Here is a 15,795-nt window from a genome sequence, read left to right as displayed (position 1 = left end):
TGCGTGGAAATGCTCGCGCCCCCCAGATGTGGACCTGCCCCTGCGCCGCCTCCTCCTCGTGCAAGCAAACCCCCGTCCGCGTTCCGGGGCCACCACCCCTCAGCCGCTCTGACCTTTACAGCCTCAGCGAGTCCAGGGCTAAGTGCGACCATGAGCTTCGAGTCACAGGTCGGAACCTGCAGGAGGGGTGCAGGTAACAGAATTTCCCCACAGCTCTGCAGCCCCTGGGCTGATCTGAGAGGTTCCCTTTCTGCTTTGTTAATAAAGGTCATAACTGCGTGGCCAGTGAGTCCTGAGTTTGAATCCTGGCTCAGTCTGAATCCACTCCAGGTGTGGGTAGGTTCCGGCAAGGCTTTAAACTCTAGCTCTTGAAATGGGGGTTCTACCTCCTCGGTCCTGGGGTGACCAGGCTGAAATGACACAAAGCATATTAAGCCCTTCGCACAGGGTCCCTAAGAAGGCGCACACTTAATAAACAGTTGGTGCAATTACCATTTTGTCAAGAAAAGGGAAGAGTCTAGGAGGGTGTTCATGAAATGTTAAATAGAAATTTCTGGAATCCGGAGCAGCTGTCGGAGATGCCTCCAGGCAACGGTGTCACTTACACGGCAAACCCGCGCCTGCCCGGTGACCACACCCCTCAGCCGGCACACCCCACCGCCACCCACGGCCTCACGCTGGCCTCTACAGCTGTCCTCACAGCACGTGGCATTTTTAAGTAGCTGTCCACGTCTACTCTTCCCAAAAACAAATTCGTAACTCAAATCTGAAACGGAACCCCAGCGGGGAGGAGGGTGCTTCGCTCCTTAGCTGGGGGGCGTTGAGGGCTGGGCCTGGCACAAAGGGCCACCCTAAGTGACAGATCCGGACAAGTGCTTCACAGGTGCCCCCCAGGTCCAGACTCGGCATAAAAACCACCGCGTTAGGGCAAAAGACCCCCCAGTGAGAGCAGAGAGGTCTGAGGAAGGACCCGGCCCAGCCCGAGAGAGGGACCTGGCTGCCCAGGGGCTGCAGGGAGAGACTCGGCGAGTCTCTGCTCCCGCCGCCTTCACGCTCGGGAGAAAGGCTGGGGTCTCGCCGAGATCACAATGCACGCAGACGGGAAAGCAAGAAAGGAACAGGCTCCGGCGAGCCTCACAAGCAGGCGGCTGGGGCCTCTGTCTCACGAGCCCCGTCCGCCCGGCTCCCCGTGCACCCCCAGCCCTCACGCCTGCCCATCTCTGCGGAACTGAAGGTCAGCGTGGGTCTGGGCCAGGGGATGCTGAGTGAGGGCGTGGCTTCCACTGGGGGCTTCGGGTCTCAGTGGCGCTGCTCACAGGCACGCAGCTTCTGACAGCTCCCAACCAAGAATGTTCCCAGTGACATTATATTTTCAAACCAACAGAGAAGCTCTGGGTCAAATACACTCAACTTTCTGATTAAAGGTCCTGTTTTACGGCCAGAAAGCCCCCAAAAGGCAGCACTGCAGTCATCACAGTTTAAGTGACGTGTGTGTTTTAATACTGAAACCCAAGCTTTTCTTTAATGTTTTTTAGGCGAGACAACCCTTGGTTGACCTCACAGATTATAATCCCTTGTTTTTCATTTTTTACGCCTACAGCACCTGGTCTTCCTAGGTGGTCTCCCATCCAAGTACTCACCAGGCCAGACCCTGCTTAGCTTCCGAGATCAGACGAGACCCAAGCTTTGAAAATGCTGTATCTGATTCGAACAGGAGTTATGCAACAAAAGCCGGGGAACGGTAACCATGGAAAATGCGTCTTCCCATCACACGTTTCTGGAAAAGTTCACCGCCAAGTGGCCGTGCACGATGCCTTCCCCCAGAATTCTCAGCCGGGGCTTGTCGGGAGAATCGACGTGTGTTTGCAGCAGGATGGACAATTCTGCAGCACCAGAAGGTATAACCCCCACCAAGACGGTCCACCCGTGTGTCCACCCCGCCCCTCACCCTCCACCCCCAAAAACACGCGACTGCTAAGGCTGCTGCTATAGGGGCAAGACAGAAAAGCTGTGTGCTCCTGCCCTCAGGGGGAAAGACGTCCAAACGCATCCAGACGCGGGCACGCACCTCATTATAAATCGCAGCGAGGCTCTACCAGGGAGAGAGACGTGGCAGAAGGGGGCTGTGGGTGGGCAAGGAGCAGGGAGTCCCACCAGGAGAGGCGGCCAAGGCTGACATCCCTGGGTCCCGGGGGAAATGGCGTTTAAGACGAGGCCTCAGGAACAAGGAGCCTTTTATAATACGTGGAGTCAAGCGATACGGAGAATTCTGGCTGCCTGCTGTTGGGAGGGTCGCCCGAAAGCTCCCTGCGGGTCGCCCGAAAGCTCCCCCCATCACGACGACACGCGTGTGGGGCCGCAGCATGCTTTACGAACTACGCCGTCAGAACGAGAATCCCGTCTCATCCGTACGTGACAGGTGCAAACGTTAAGCTTCTCCCAACTGTGGGGGGAAGGGAGGTGAGCCTGAGAGAGTGAGTGTGGGAAAAAGGGGAGGACTCTCGGAGCCACCAACCTTTTCGAAACTCAACCCCTAGTGGCATTTAAAGAGGTGACAACTGAAATACATTTTGACATAAATTCCCCTCACCTAAAAGCCTGCTTGGACTTCGAAGCGTGGATCCGACAAAATGGAAATTCAATGCCAGGGCTTCGGGATTTCAGACCCCCTGGCTCATTCAAATGGAAATGTGGCGTAGGAGGGAAGGCGAGCTGTGAGCCAAGCCGGCCTGAGCCCGGCAGGACACGCAGCCGGACCTGCCAGCCTGGCCTGGGTGCGTCCGGGAGATGCTCCCTGTGACAGAGCGCAGAGCTGTGGCGAAGACTGTGAGAGATGATCTGGGGAAGGAATCTGCTGACTCAGTCCCCCTAAAAGGCTGTACGGTCATAGGCCAGCCCCGGACAGGATGTGGAGAGAGCTGCGGGGGGTAAGATGAAGAGGAGGCTGTGAGCCCACTGTGACGTCATCGCTGGCACAAGGACAACCCAGAAGACTTGCCCCGTGTGGGTCCAGTCTGGAAAAAAGGAACTTGGATCTAATCAGAACTTGGATCTAATTAATACCACAGTGACAGGAATCCCTGTGACTGGCCTCCCAGGTCGGCCTGTATCTGAGTCGTTTTAGAGGCTCCGCCCTAAAACGCATGACTGACAGCTGAGCTAGACTTCCAGAGTCTGCCATTACACCTTCCAGCAGCCGCCCCCATGTATGGAGGAGTCCTCAGTATGCCCTCCAGCATCTGCCACGAGCTCTACAATGACACACCTTCGCAGGGTTACAGACAGTTCCGCACCTGCCTTTTATTGTCGCTGCTAAGTCTGGGGGACGAGAACACGCAGAGGCTCCTTCCAGACCCTGCACACGCCCAGGCGCTATAACGAGGCCTTCGACGCATGTGCACTGCTGAGTCATCGTTGACGCACACACGATTTTACTCCAGCGAGCGGACCCGCACTGTTTGTTTGGGGAGAGGACAGTGGGGGAACCAGTTCAGCACAATGCCCTGGAGCAATCTGTCCTCATTTGACCAAGACTTCTCCTTCTCTCCCTCCCTCCCCAAACGCACCTCCGCCAGACCAAGTCAGTTCAGGGACCGAGGAGCGACGGATGGCGTGATGGCAGTCACTTTGGAGACAGGAGGGACCTTGCGCTCAAAGTCTAACCCCGTGGGTTCTGGCTTCTGAAACTGAGGCCCGAAGGGACACATGTACTTTCTGAAGGGTCCATGGAAGTCACAGAGGCAGGAGCCTGTCCCAGATCCCCGGCTAGGGTTGTCTGTCCCCTGCAAGACACACAGCATCATCAGGGCTGTGACTATCTATGACGTCACTCTGCTTCCTGAAGGCAGTCATGGCGTAACATGTTCCAACAAGAACACGTATCAACACATCAGCCAACAAGAAAACGCATCAATACATCAGCCGCTCATCAAATCAAAGTCCTGGGACACAGGGGACCTTATGCTGCTCACTCCCCAAACCACCGAGACCCAAGCAGTGGGCGCCCTTCCCGAACACCCACCCACCACATTACTCTGCTCAGAGCGCAGGCCAAAGTCTCCCTTCACGCCTGAGTGAGCCGTAGCAAGAGTAAGGTGACAGACTCTGTCCTCCGAAGTCCAGTCCACCAACTTCCCCGCAGAATGAGCCGCCCTCGCGGTCGAGCGGCACTCAGCGGGCGCCTGGTCCCCACTGCATCAACACCGCACCCAGAATCGGACGCCACGACGCTGCTTCAGAAACCCGCCAGCCCCCACGCCCAAGTCCGACCAGCCTGGAAAAGCCTCGTGCAGCCGACGGAAGACGTGGCTGAACCACCCTCGGGGGGGCGGGGGGCACAAAACACCGCCGGGTGGAGAATCAAGGCGACGGGGTGCAGGGGTTCACCCTGAACGTCCTTTCGACTCTTCCCTATGTTTGAAAATTTTATCAGAACATGTTGAGAAAAAGGGATCCTCCTTGAGCTGGAACCAAATTTCATCTCTTTCAGTAGAAAATCGTCTTGCTCACACGAATCCCAGACCCTATACTGCAAAACGCCCCTTCCCCTGGGCAGACCCGTTGTGGGTACCCGAAGTCCGCAGGTAGGAGAGGGCTCCATCGGCTCAGGGGAGCAGTCGGCTGTCACCCGACTCAGAGCGCCCCCGTTTCTGCCACTGAGTGGCGGGGAGCTCGGTCTTCCCAGACGAACGAGAGAGCGGCCCTCCCAGACTGATCCCCAAGAGGGCGGCCTGCAGCGCGCCACTCAGGCTGCATCCCCCACTCCAGCAGAAGCGGGGATCCTCGAAGAAACACGGGCTCCTCATCGAAGCACGGGACTCCGAGCCGCTTCCAGGAAAAGCAGCACCACCGTAACGTCCAGACCTGCCTCGCCGTCCAGAACGGGCCTCGAAGACTCCAGAGACCCACAAAACCCACTGCCCACGGTGTGAACGTCACTCGGGCCTCTCCTAGTGAGCTGTGAGTTTAGGGAGCGTGGCTGGGCTTTGGGGGCTGGGGAGCAGGGCTTAAGGTTTAGATTGTGGGCAGAGGAGATACATACATAATTCTGTTATTCCCCAGCATAAGATGACCATAAGATCTGGTTAAAAACAAAATATTCTTAGTGAAAACTGGAAACGGACTTTTGTGTGTGACGACGGCGGGATTTCTCGGGCAGAGATGAGAGTCCCCCAAGGCCCCCTTGCTGAGGCAGGAAGACATGGCGCCTGTCAACGACCCCCCCTCCCCGCCACGTCATCAGCTTCTCATCTCCTGGGGCTCGAACAAGGCTTCCTCCAGAAGCCCCAAGGCCCTTCCGTGGCTCACCCTCTGCTCTCCTAGCAAAGCGCACCTGCCCGCAGTACGGACCGGCCCCATCCTTACATAGCAAGTGCCCTGTCACCTCCGCAGTCCGGCCCTCGGCTCTGCCAGCCCATGAATTAAAGCCATCTGGTGAAAAATACACACACCTGACAGAGAAACAGATAACTACAGTTACAAACACAGGGCTACAGGTGGATACGTCAATCGAGCATCACGTGGCACGTGCTCTGACTGGCTCCAAAAAAGGCAGTTAGCCTGGAGACCACCTGGCTAGACAAACGGGCCCTCAGGGGCCATGCTGCCCAGCCTGTGAGCAGAAGCTCATCATACCTGTCCTGAGGATCCGGCTCCTGAAGAGCGATGCGCAGCAGCCACACTCCCGAGACGTGCGTATGCCTCAGACACCCATTAGAGAATCTACAGAGGAGGAAGGGGCTGCAGTACAGTCCAGACGCCTGCTTCTCAGCCCGTGTGACAGACGGGGAGACGCCTGAACCCGCACATCCGAGCCCACCCCGCAGAGACAGGGCCCACCTCCACAAATCCCGGGTCGCCGCCACGTATGGCTCAGCACCTCCCTTCCACCCGATCCTGGGGTACCTAACGATGAACTGCCCCCACGTGCCCAGGAGCTGACCTCGGTCCCTCCCCTCCCCCCTGCCCTGAGACTCGCAGGCGGCCTCAGGCCTGCGCCTCTGTGTACACCTTTCGGGGCGTGTCTCTGCTTTCCCATTCCCCTGCCCAGGCCCCACCTTTCCCTTACGACGGCTCTGACTGGAACCCCCACCCCGCCACTCCCCACTCCCACAGCCCCAGTCACCAGCACGGTTCCTACCCTGATGGCAATGCTGTCCCTAAGGGAATATCCATGATCGATAGTTCGCCACTGCACAATCGAAGCGCTCACAGCCGCTCTCAGGGGCTCACAGGCCTTGTCGTCCCCGGTCCCCCCCACCCCCACCCCCAGTTCTCTGCAGACTGGACGCTCCACTCCGTTATCCCCGGCCTGAAAAGCCGCCCTCGGCCTGATTCCTGCCCTGCCCCCCAGTGTAAGCCCCAGTCCCCGCTTGCCACCTCCCTCTCCCACACCACCAGGCTCAGTGTGCTGCTGTGGCCCCCAGGGCTAGGTCTGAAGGGCGCTGGGGGCAGGGCTCAGCTCCCCACATCTGCCTAACGCCCCCCCCCAAACTCCCGGCTCTGCCCATTGTAGCGACCAGATAACATCTTGCCTTCTGATTCTCACATTAGCCACTTCCCATACTAAACAAAGTAAAGATAAACACCGTCCGCCACCCCCATCCCTCAAAATAAATATTTGCATTTGCAGAGCCACTCGAGGAGTTCACAGGCACACACCACCCCCCATCCTTATCCTGGGGTCCTTATGAGCTCCTGGTCTGGGCTCTGCAAGCCCGGCCTTTGTGGAGGGGGATGGGCAGCTCCCAGGAGGCTGGAGAATGGGACAAAGGGAATAACCCCCTGAGAACAGCAGAGGTGGCAACACTTAGCTTTTCTAACTGCTACAAACAGCAGAAAAGGAACAGTAAAAACAGGTAACTATTAAGGCCACAGAGCAGTTCACACCAAAAGTAGCAAATGAGCTCCCTTTCAGCTACCAACCCAGATCCAGAGGTTCCCTAAAACCTGGGCCCCAGGTGGCGAGGCGGACTCTGGGTGCCTCTGGGCCCCGCCAGGGAGAGCACCCCGACTGCCTCGGACGTCTGCCAGGAACCAGGGGAGCAGGACGGGCTGCCAGACCCGGGAAAGGCACTGTCCGCATCTTAAAGGAAAGCACTTCCTGGTGAAGGAATTCGCTCACCCAGCTCCGTCTTATAGAGCTGTAATTACTCAGCCAACAAGGAATTAACAGTCTGCAGAAAATCCCGAATTTAAAAAGCCAGCATCTAAGGCAGTGCGGGAACTGTATCAGCCACTGAAACACCTGTTTGTGAACAAGCGACAAAGAGAATGTAAACGGAAGGGGGAGGGGGCGGCACCCCGAGGGTGGGGACTGGGCCGTGAGCAGCAGTGAAGGTCTCCGCAGACAGGGATGGGCCCTCCGCCGGCAGTGTGGTTTCAGGATGGTGGCGTCCGGCCGGGGAAGAAAAGGTTAACAGACACAGCACTCCACCCCCAGGCAGACACCCCACGGGAACGGGGACACCGGGGCACCACAAAAGGCACCTGAGAGACCACACCCAGCCACGCCATTCATAGCAGCCCCACACGGGGACTACCCAAATGCCACCGACAAGGCGGCCGTCTCTACGGGCGCACAGCGTGGTGGGTCCGCCCCGCGCCGGCCACCTCCTGGTCCCTGATCTGGATTCCGGTTGCACACAGCGGTCAGTCTGCCTCCCCTTCTGTAAGTTATATGTCCAAAAAAAAAGGGTTCAAAAAAGTGAGCGAGTTTGAGGTGGTCTCAATCCTACCAATCTCAGACTCCAAATAAAAACACAGAGAAAGTGAGAGACCCAGGCTTGATGGTCAAAGACAAAACTGAAACAATGCTCTTGTCTGTCTGTCTGTCTGTCTGTCTGTTTGTCTGTAACCAGGTTCACCGGCCTGCACGAACGGGAACCGTGTTAGGACAGGAGACTGGAATCCCTGCCCACAGCAGCACCCCGGATCTTAGAAAGCAACAAGGCTGGGCGGGCTTCCGGAAGCACCCCACTCCCTGGAAAATACACCGATTTTCCCCTCAAAAGCAGCTGGAAACACAAACAGTAGAATTTCAGGGCAATCGGTTTCTACAGCATCACAAAAGCTGGCAAATCAGCTTACCTTAACCCCGAATCTCGTGAAGGCCACGCCACCTGCCCCCAGAGGGAGGACAGGCAAGAAGAAAAAGAACTCAGAATACAAGGTGGTCTTGCCGTTTCGTTGCAGGAATTCGTTTGAAAACAGAAATAGAAAAACTTCTAATCCCTTCGAGGACCCTCAAAACTGTCAGTATGTCCATATTAACCAAAACACACTGAAATAAAACTAAATTCACTTCCTCTGCTAGGATACTGTTCTCCAGGACCATCCTCTGAGAAGATGGGGACAGTGCTTTTGGCGAAGCCCCGTCCTAAGCCGGAATCGACACGGCTGCATCTGTGAGAGCCTGCTGAGTGTTGACGTTTCTAAGACCAGACAGAAATCGCTTGTGAGCACGGCCGAGAATTACATGGAATTCTTCTCCCAGAGCCATGAAAAGTGTTTCCCACCCTTTAAAAAAAAAAAAAAAAAAAAAGGCAGCTTCTAACCATGCTAATGACAACCAGACGGCATGGGCAGTTTTAAAGATTAGACAGTTGCTTGTGTAGAAACACTGTACAAATACTCCAACACTGCAGCCCAAAAAAGACAGTCCCCGTCACACAGCAGGAGAAGTGTGAAATTTGCAAATGAGCCCCTGGTTAAACAAAACACCAATCTGTTCCCGGGGAGCTCGGGGTGGCCACCTGTTCCTGGCCGGTGGCAAGTTCTGATAACCAGTGGAAGAAACAATACCGGAGCGATGACAGCCCCCTCTTGGGCCCTGGTCCCCACCCTCCGGCCTATATTTAGTCTGCTCTTTATGGAAAATCTGAGCCTCGCACACAGAGGAGCTTATTTGGCTGGTTATTCGCAGGGTCCGTTAACAACCTCTTCTGCTAGGTATCTGCTCTCCTTCCCTGCCTAGCACCCCCCCACGCTCTCCGTCCCTGCCTAGCCCCCCCCCACCCCCCCATACACACACACACACACACACACACACACACACACACAACCAAGACACCCCCTTCTGGCCCTGATCAGTTGTGAGTGAGGACCACCAGAAGAGGGAGGGACTGGACCCAAACTACTGAGCCAGCCCTGCCCCTGGAAGGGTCACCGCTGAGTCTGGGAAAAGTCACCCACACACAGCCCTGTGTGCAGGCTTCCCACACTATAAAATAGGGTCACAAGGCCTCCCCAACACCGACCCCCTCAGAGCCCCTGGAAGGCCAGCTCACCACAGCCCGCACGAAGCCTTGCTGGGATCCCATGCAAAAAAACAGATGCCACGGAGATTAGAGACCGCCGTCTGCACAGCGCATTCTGCTTCTCAGAGAGACGCATTTAATGAAGGGAAGGAATTATGCAGCCAAGGGCCAGATCAGAACCCCGAACCCTGGGCTTTAGAAATAACTAAGCCTGATCCGCTTTGCCAAACTCAATCACTTGGGGGAAAGACCCGAAGGATCCGGTGTGCTGGGAAGGGCGTGGGGTGGGGGTGGGGTGCACGGGTTTGGGTTTGTCTGGATGTTGAGAAAGGCGAGACAAGACCGCATCGGTAGTGAAAACAAGCCAGTCAGACCCACAACCTATAAACACCTGCAGGGTACAGGGGACAACAAGGAGGCTGCGAAATAAGGCATGTTAGTCCCAAGCAAATAAAAAGTCTGGTTTGGACAAAACACAGAGGTGCAGTCACAGGGCTGCAGTTCTGTTCTGCAGGTTCCTGCAGCTGCTGGAGCTGCTTCTCCCTCCTGAGTCACTTCCTTCAGGCCCCCAACAGCCCTTGCACGCTGCTGAAAACGCACACCTCCCGCTCACAGACGTGCTCTTCACTCTGAAACAGGAGTCAGCAAAATGCATCGTCCGCCAAACTATTCTACGGGAGCATTCTGAAAATACAGGAGACTCCGCTAAAAATCAAGCCTCTCCGAAAGACGAGAGAAGGTCCACAGAACCAGACCGGGACTTAGAAGGAAATGGGACCTCAGCCGGTCCTGGTCCTACCTCCCTCTGGCGTCTCCTTGGCCATGTCCATCCCCCACCCACCTGCCCACCTCCCTCAGGGCGCTCGGCATCGCCTGGACCGGACTTGAACCAGAGTGTGACCTGGGTTTAAACCCTTGCTCTCCTACGTTTAAACCCTGTGCCCCTAAGCAACGCACCCCACCCCATAACCTGCAGGGAGGTGACAGGAGGTCCTCTCTGCATGGAAGGGTGAGTGTCGTCGGAGCACCGGCCCACAGGAGACGCTCCCGCCATCCACGGCAACGCTTCGAGGCGCGGTCCCCGGTTCCGCAGCCGGGTGGCCTCCGGAAACGTGTCCGCGAGGCCCATTTTCGGCCCCGCTCAGCTTACAGAACCGGACACCCGAGAGGCTCCGAGGCCTCCAGCTGACGCGACTGCACACCTGACTTTGGGAACCAGGGGTCTCAATGTGACACTGAACAGACTGCACGTGTCAGACGCCCAGTCTGTCACTCATCTGTCTCTCCTGATGACGCTGATCCCACATGTCTGAACCTCACACCCAACACACAGAAACGCCAACCTTCTGCACCCGGTCGCGTTGAAAAAACCGCCGGATTCAGCAAGGAGATCATTTTCTTCCGCTGCGTACACTAAAAACATCTCATTTCCACCCCCATCACCACATGGCATTTAGTTCCCACCCGAGCTAACCCGCCAGATCCGAAAGGTGCCCAGGTTAACGCCCGTGCTCTGTGACGAGTTTCAAGACGCCCGCCCTCCCGCCGGAGAAAAAATGCTGTTTACATTACCCACGAGGAGCAAAAAGACCCAAACTCCGGAGTAAACATTAGCTCCTCTGGCAAGTCCACCGCCAGCAAACGACGCCCGGGCACCCTCCCGGGGCCGGACGCGCACCGTCAAATCGCTGAGGAGAGCAAAAGCGGACACAGCCCGATTTCTGCCCTCAAAGGGCTCCTAGTCTTTCAGGCTGGAGCAGTGTCAGGACACGAAGCGAAGGAAGCCGAGGCCTCGGGCGCGACTGGGAGAGGCGGGAAAGACGCTGACACCACTCAGGCCAGAGGGGACACCAGGGCTGTGATGGTGACGTATGAGATTTCCCCTGGAAGTGATGATCAGCCAAGTGCAAATTTTAAGGAGACTGTGACATTTACATCAACGACTAAAAGGCCTCACACCTGCAACTTTGATTAAACCTGAAAGATCACAAATTCGTCGATAGTGGCAATGAAAACTTGTGCTCATCCATGGCAGGAAGAAGGTATTTATCCCCTAAACACGTACACCTGCAACGACCACGTTAAACGCAGTTCTACATGAGAACAAACGCTTACACAGTGCTGACCGCACAGGGAAGGCGGCATTCCCGTACCCGCCTCGTCTCGTGCAAAGCGGACACGTGCTTGAGATGGCTTCCACCTGGGGCCTGGAGAGACTCTGAATAACCACAAGTGCCAATGCTCTCAGAAGGAGCTGGACAGCCATTGCGGAGGCCAAATCGACCCAGCCCACCTCTCCCCGGCAAGCCCCCGACACGTTCTGGTCCTCAGCGGTGGCATCTACATCACAAGATGGACACAGGATAAACTGAGATGATGCCCACAGCACTCTGCTGAGCACTGAATAAAAGAGCTGTATCATGGCATCACCCCGCCCCTTCTTCCCGGGTCCCCCAAATGCGGGGCCCCAGACCTGGAAACCCCTGTAAAACCACCCTTACCTGGGGCCTGGCCAGCACAACCTCTCTGGGGCCTGCAGAGGAAGCCACACAAACCACTGGTGGGCAGCGTGGTTCCTGCCGACCTGCCCCTGGTGGGGGTGTTGGCATAAAAGCTGGTTGGGGCCTCAAGCGCTGCCCTGGCTGACTGACCTGGCTGGGTCATCACTGGCATCACAGTCCTGCTGCTGCCAAGTGAATTACAAGATGCAACTGCTAACAGGGGCTTTACCCCTTGAAGAAGAACAAGCTTTATTTAACAAGAAAGGCAGTTGACTCAATTACCTCAAACCCACCAACCCCAGACTGGCTTTTTAAAGGAGAGCCGCAGGGGGAAAACCTAGCCAAGCTGTCCACACTGGAGGTGGGCAGCTCCCCGGCTCTTTGCTGGCATGGAGGCGACTCGTGCTGTGGGGCTACATTTCAAAGCATGCCGCACCCCAGTGGGACACCCAAGAAGTCTGATCAGGTAAATCTGAAAACCATGGGCAATGTTTCCACAAAATCCAGAGGCTTTGGGGGGCGGGCGGGGGCGGGGGGAATAAATCAGCCAAAGTCTGCAATAAAGATCTTGGGAAGGAAAAAAAAAAATTTTTTTTTTTGGCAAGGTAACATTTTAAAATAAGACTGAGAACAAAATCGCATTTTCCAGGCCTACAAACAGACCTGCTCTTATTTGGGAATCATGGCGAGCTCTTTCAACTAAAAGACATACGTGTGTCCATCTCATTAGAGATTTATGGATGCAGACCCACTCAGAAGCACTGTGAAACCCAGCTGTGGCCAAACTTCGATGAGGCCACTCCTCCCGCCAGCGGCAGAAACTCTTGAAGGTGCCAGGAAACGGGGAAATTTTCAATAAATTATGGCACAGCCAAATGCTGGAACAGTATGCCAACATGAGAAATCATATCTTCGAAATTTTCCACGACACTAAAAAGCGCTCGCGTTATACTAATCACAAGGCTTTCAGTATGACTCCAAGTTTGCATATGTACACATGGGGGCGGAGTCTAGCTGCAGAGCCTCTAAAATGCAGTGTTCTCTGCTTGCTGGGGCAAGGGATTTTTAAATCGTTTGCTATGATGTGCATATACTTTCCCGAGAAGAAGCGTTTATATTTTATAGTTCAGAAAGAGTAACATTTTGCCTTTTGCAGCTGTAACATCCTAACCTGCGAGGGTCACCCAGAGGCAGATCTGCATCCGTTTCTTGGAGTCACTGATGCTCCCGGCGCAGGCTCGGTCACCCCACTGGATTCCCCCGAATGCATCTGCAGCCTCGGCAGCCCACGGCAACACACTCAGATTCAACATGAGTAGACAACCCACACCCCACACAACCGCGCAAAACCGTTTCTGCACAGTTCTCTTCTATGAAACAATGCTGCCCTGACACAACTGAATGATGCTCCCAATTCCAAACCGTCGACAATGTAGACATAAATCACAACCATCTCTTAGAACTGGCACAGGCTGGGAGAACATTTCATTATAACAAATGAGCTTACATTTCATTACGAGGGGCAGTGCGAGCTGCTCTGGGAGGCTGCAGTGCCGGGCTCTCTATTCAAATGATCCTTTGGTTCAGCCCAAACTCTGAATGACCTCAGCCAAATGTTCGGGAGGTCATTATCCCTCCCTGAACCTTCATCTTCTACCAAATGAGGATAATGAAGCTGGCTCCCATTCTCTCACAGGGCTGGTACAGCCACACAATGAGATTATGAACGCAAGCATATTTCTGCTAAAGTCCCATAGAAATGAAAGGTGATATTGTTGATAATACTGCAAGGAACGGAAGTACATCTGAATGGTTATTAACACTCATTAAATTACCAACTCCGACACAATACCGATATTCCTCTTTCTAACAGAAAAAATAATAACATCGTCAAAGTCTCAAGCAGGATTCATTCACTAATTCTGCGTCTTATTAAAAATGACAAGGATGCTAGCCAAGAAGGAACCTAAAGTCTCCCACCACCAAGTTACCAAAGCCATCAGCTAAGGACCACACAATATTTTTTTTAAAAAAAGAAGAAAATGAAACCACTTCCTCTTGCTAGAAAGTCAAACTGCTTTGCTGGAAGTGTGCGAGACCCCGGAGCTCGGCTTCGAGCACGGGAAATGAGAACGAGGCGCAGCATGAATCACTCAGCGAGAAGCCTGTGCACAGCGACACCGTCTCCCGGCCAGGTGCATTCAATACTTGGCAGTGGCTTTCAAAGTGTTTCATCAGACTCCTGTGGATGGACGCTGCCAGAGCTGCAGAGAGCCAAGCGACACAGGCACAGTGCCCCTCACTCTGATGCCACCAGAGCAGAGCCAGGCCCCAGAGGAACTTTCTGCAAAGCCACCGGCCATCAGCAGCGTGTGCAGGTCCCATGACCCCCCCGCACCTCACGTCTCGCCAGACGCACAGCGGAGCCCCTGCCTCTCGAGGAATCTGGAAGTGTCTTAAATTGCCAAGAAGGTGGCCTGGTGCACCGACAGCTCCGATCCTCTCTGGGAATCAGCAATTCCCCTATGGATGTGGCCGGCCAATCGGCAGCCTGGCCAGGCAACTGTTCAAGTCACCGGGCTGCCAAATGCCAAGAGGATCAGCACGACATCCACCTTCTCCACCTAACCAGCCAAGCGTCAAAGCGAGACACTCTGGGGTTAGCAGTGCCGGGGGCATGGTGCCAAAGCAGAGCCTTCCGTGGCCAGCGCACTGTCCCTCACAGACGGAGGTGGGCGACTGCCCACGGCCGGGCTTTCCAACACACTCCTGCCAGGCTTCGGAATGTTCTCAGTGTTCCTCAACAGCTGCCCTACGGGCCTTTGATTAGGACAGTCATGCGTTACCTACAACCCACCCTGCAGGCCTCTCACGTCACTGGCCAACAGCCACGGGAGGGGACAGACTGCTGGCTGATCGTGGCCAGGGTGCTCACAACGCATTCTGTGTTTACATCCCACCTGGTCCCCCAAGTGACTCTCGGCAAGACCACACAGATAAAGCGAGAAGACAATCCAGACGCCCAGCAGCGTAGTAAGAGCCGCCAGGAACCCAGGGGCAACGCAGGCGCAGGAGAGGCCCACTCTGCGGCTCCTTTCGCACAGGGTCACGGCCTTGCCCGACATGCTGGAAGGGCGGGTGGCCTCCGGGCACATGAAAGCGAGACCCTGAGGCTGAAGGACACCCTGCCCTCCTGGTAGGGTTCTAAGCTGGCCTGGGGCTTTCTGTAGAAAACACTCCATGGAGGCCAGCCTTTGGCCTGCCCCTGGACACAACACTGCCCGCAGGGGGACTGACTCCCTCTGCCTAGGCTGGTTCAGCTGCCTCCAGTGTGCCCCAGAACTGAGCAAAGACTGAGGGGGGACAGCCCCGCCCGCTAAACAAGCTGGCGGGAGCCTCGCCCCCCACACACACCCCAGCAGCGGCACTTCTCAAAACACGTCTTCAACGTCCAGCCATAAGCTCGGTCCTGGCCCCGTAACCTGTCACAGGTCCGGTGGCACCAACCTCCAGCTGCCCCCAGGCCTCGGCTGGGCTGGGTCACTCGCGTGACCCAGGACACGACTGCATTTAGCCACCGTCTCCCAGGAGAGACTCTACTGCCCGTTACCGAATCAACGCTGACAGCCCTTCTCCCCTGACAGAGCCCCGCGGCCTCCCGAGTTCTCGCTGGGCCTTGCTGGGTTAGCAGCACCGCAGTGCTCACTCGGCGGGGCAGCCGCGTGCCACGGCCCGGCGCGTGTGTACACACGCACGCACACGCGCGCGCGCGCACCGCGCCGGGGGTGCCCGCTCCCCCGCGCTTTCCAGAAACCCCGCGGCGGCTCGGCCCTCACCTTCGATGGCGATGACGTGCTCCCGGATCTGGTTCTGCAGCGCCGGCTCCTCCACGCGCTCCAGCAGCTCGTAGATGGAGTAGATGTTGGGGTGGACGGACTCGAAGCGCTGGATCTCGGCCCGGATGGCAGCCGAGTTGGCCAGCTGCTGCTGGTAGTTCATGGTGCAGGCGCGGCGCCCGGAGCCGCGCGCCCCCCGCC

General features: G+C 56.1%; 1 protein-coding gene across 5 annotated transcripts in view; it reads right to left on the bottom strand.

The window, feature by feature from the left end:
• Positions 1-15,789, bottom strand: part of AGAP1 (ArfGAP with GTPase domain, ankyrin repeat and PH domain 1) — a 432,072-nt gene extending 416,283 nt beyond the window's left edge. For all 5 annotated transcript variants that reach the window (XM_025045420.1, XM_025045422.1, XM_025045423.1 and 2 more), the window contains exon 1: positions 15,595-15,789. In XM_025045420.1, the coding sequence (XP_024901188.1) occupies positions 15,595-15,757 (163 nt within the window). In that variant the 5' untranslated portion in view covers positions 15,758-15,789. The remainder of the gene's footprint in view (positions 1-15,594) is intronic.
• Between the last annotated feature and the right edge of the window lie 6 nt (positions 15,790-15,795).

This window comes from Pteropus alecto, unplaced genomic scaffold (assembly GCF_000325575.1).
Source record: "Pteropus alecto unplaced genomic scaffold, ASM32557v1 scaffold143, whole genome shotgun sequence".
NCBI classification, from domain to species: Eukaryota; Metazoa; Chordata; class Mammalia; order Chiroptera; family Pteropodidae; genus Pteropus; species Pteropus alecto.
The sequence above is the reverse complement of the archived record's forward strand: the minus strand, read 5'-3'. Positions and strand labels throughout refer to the sequence as shown.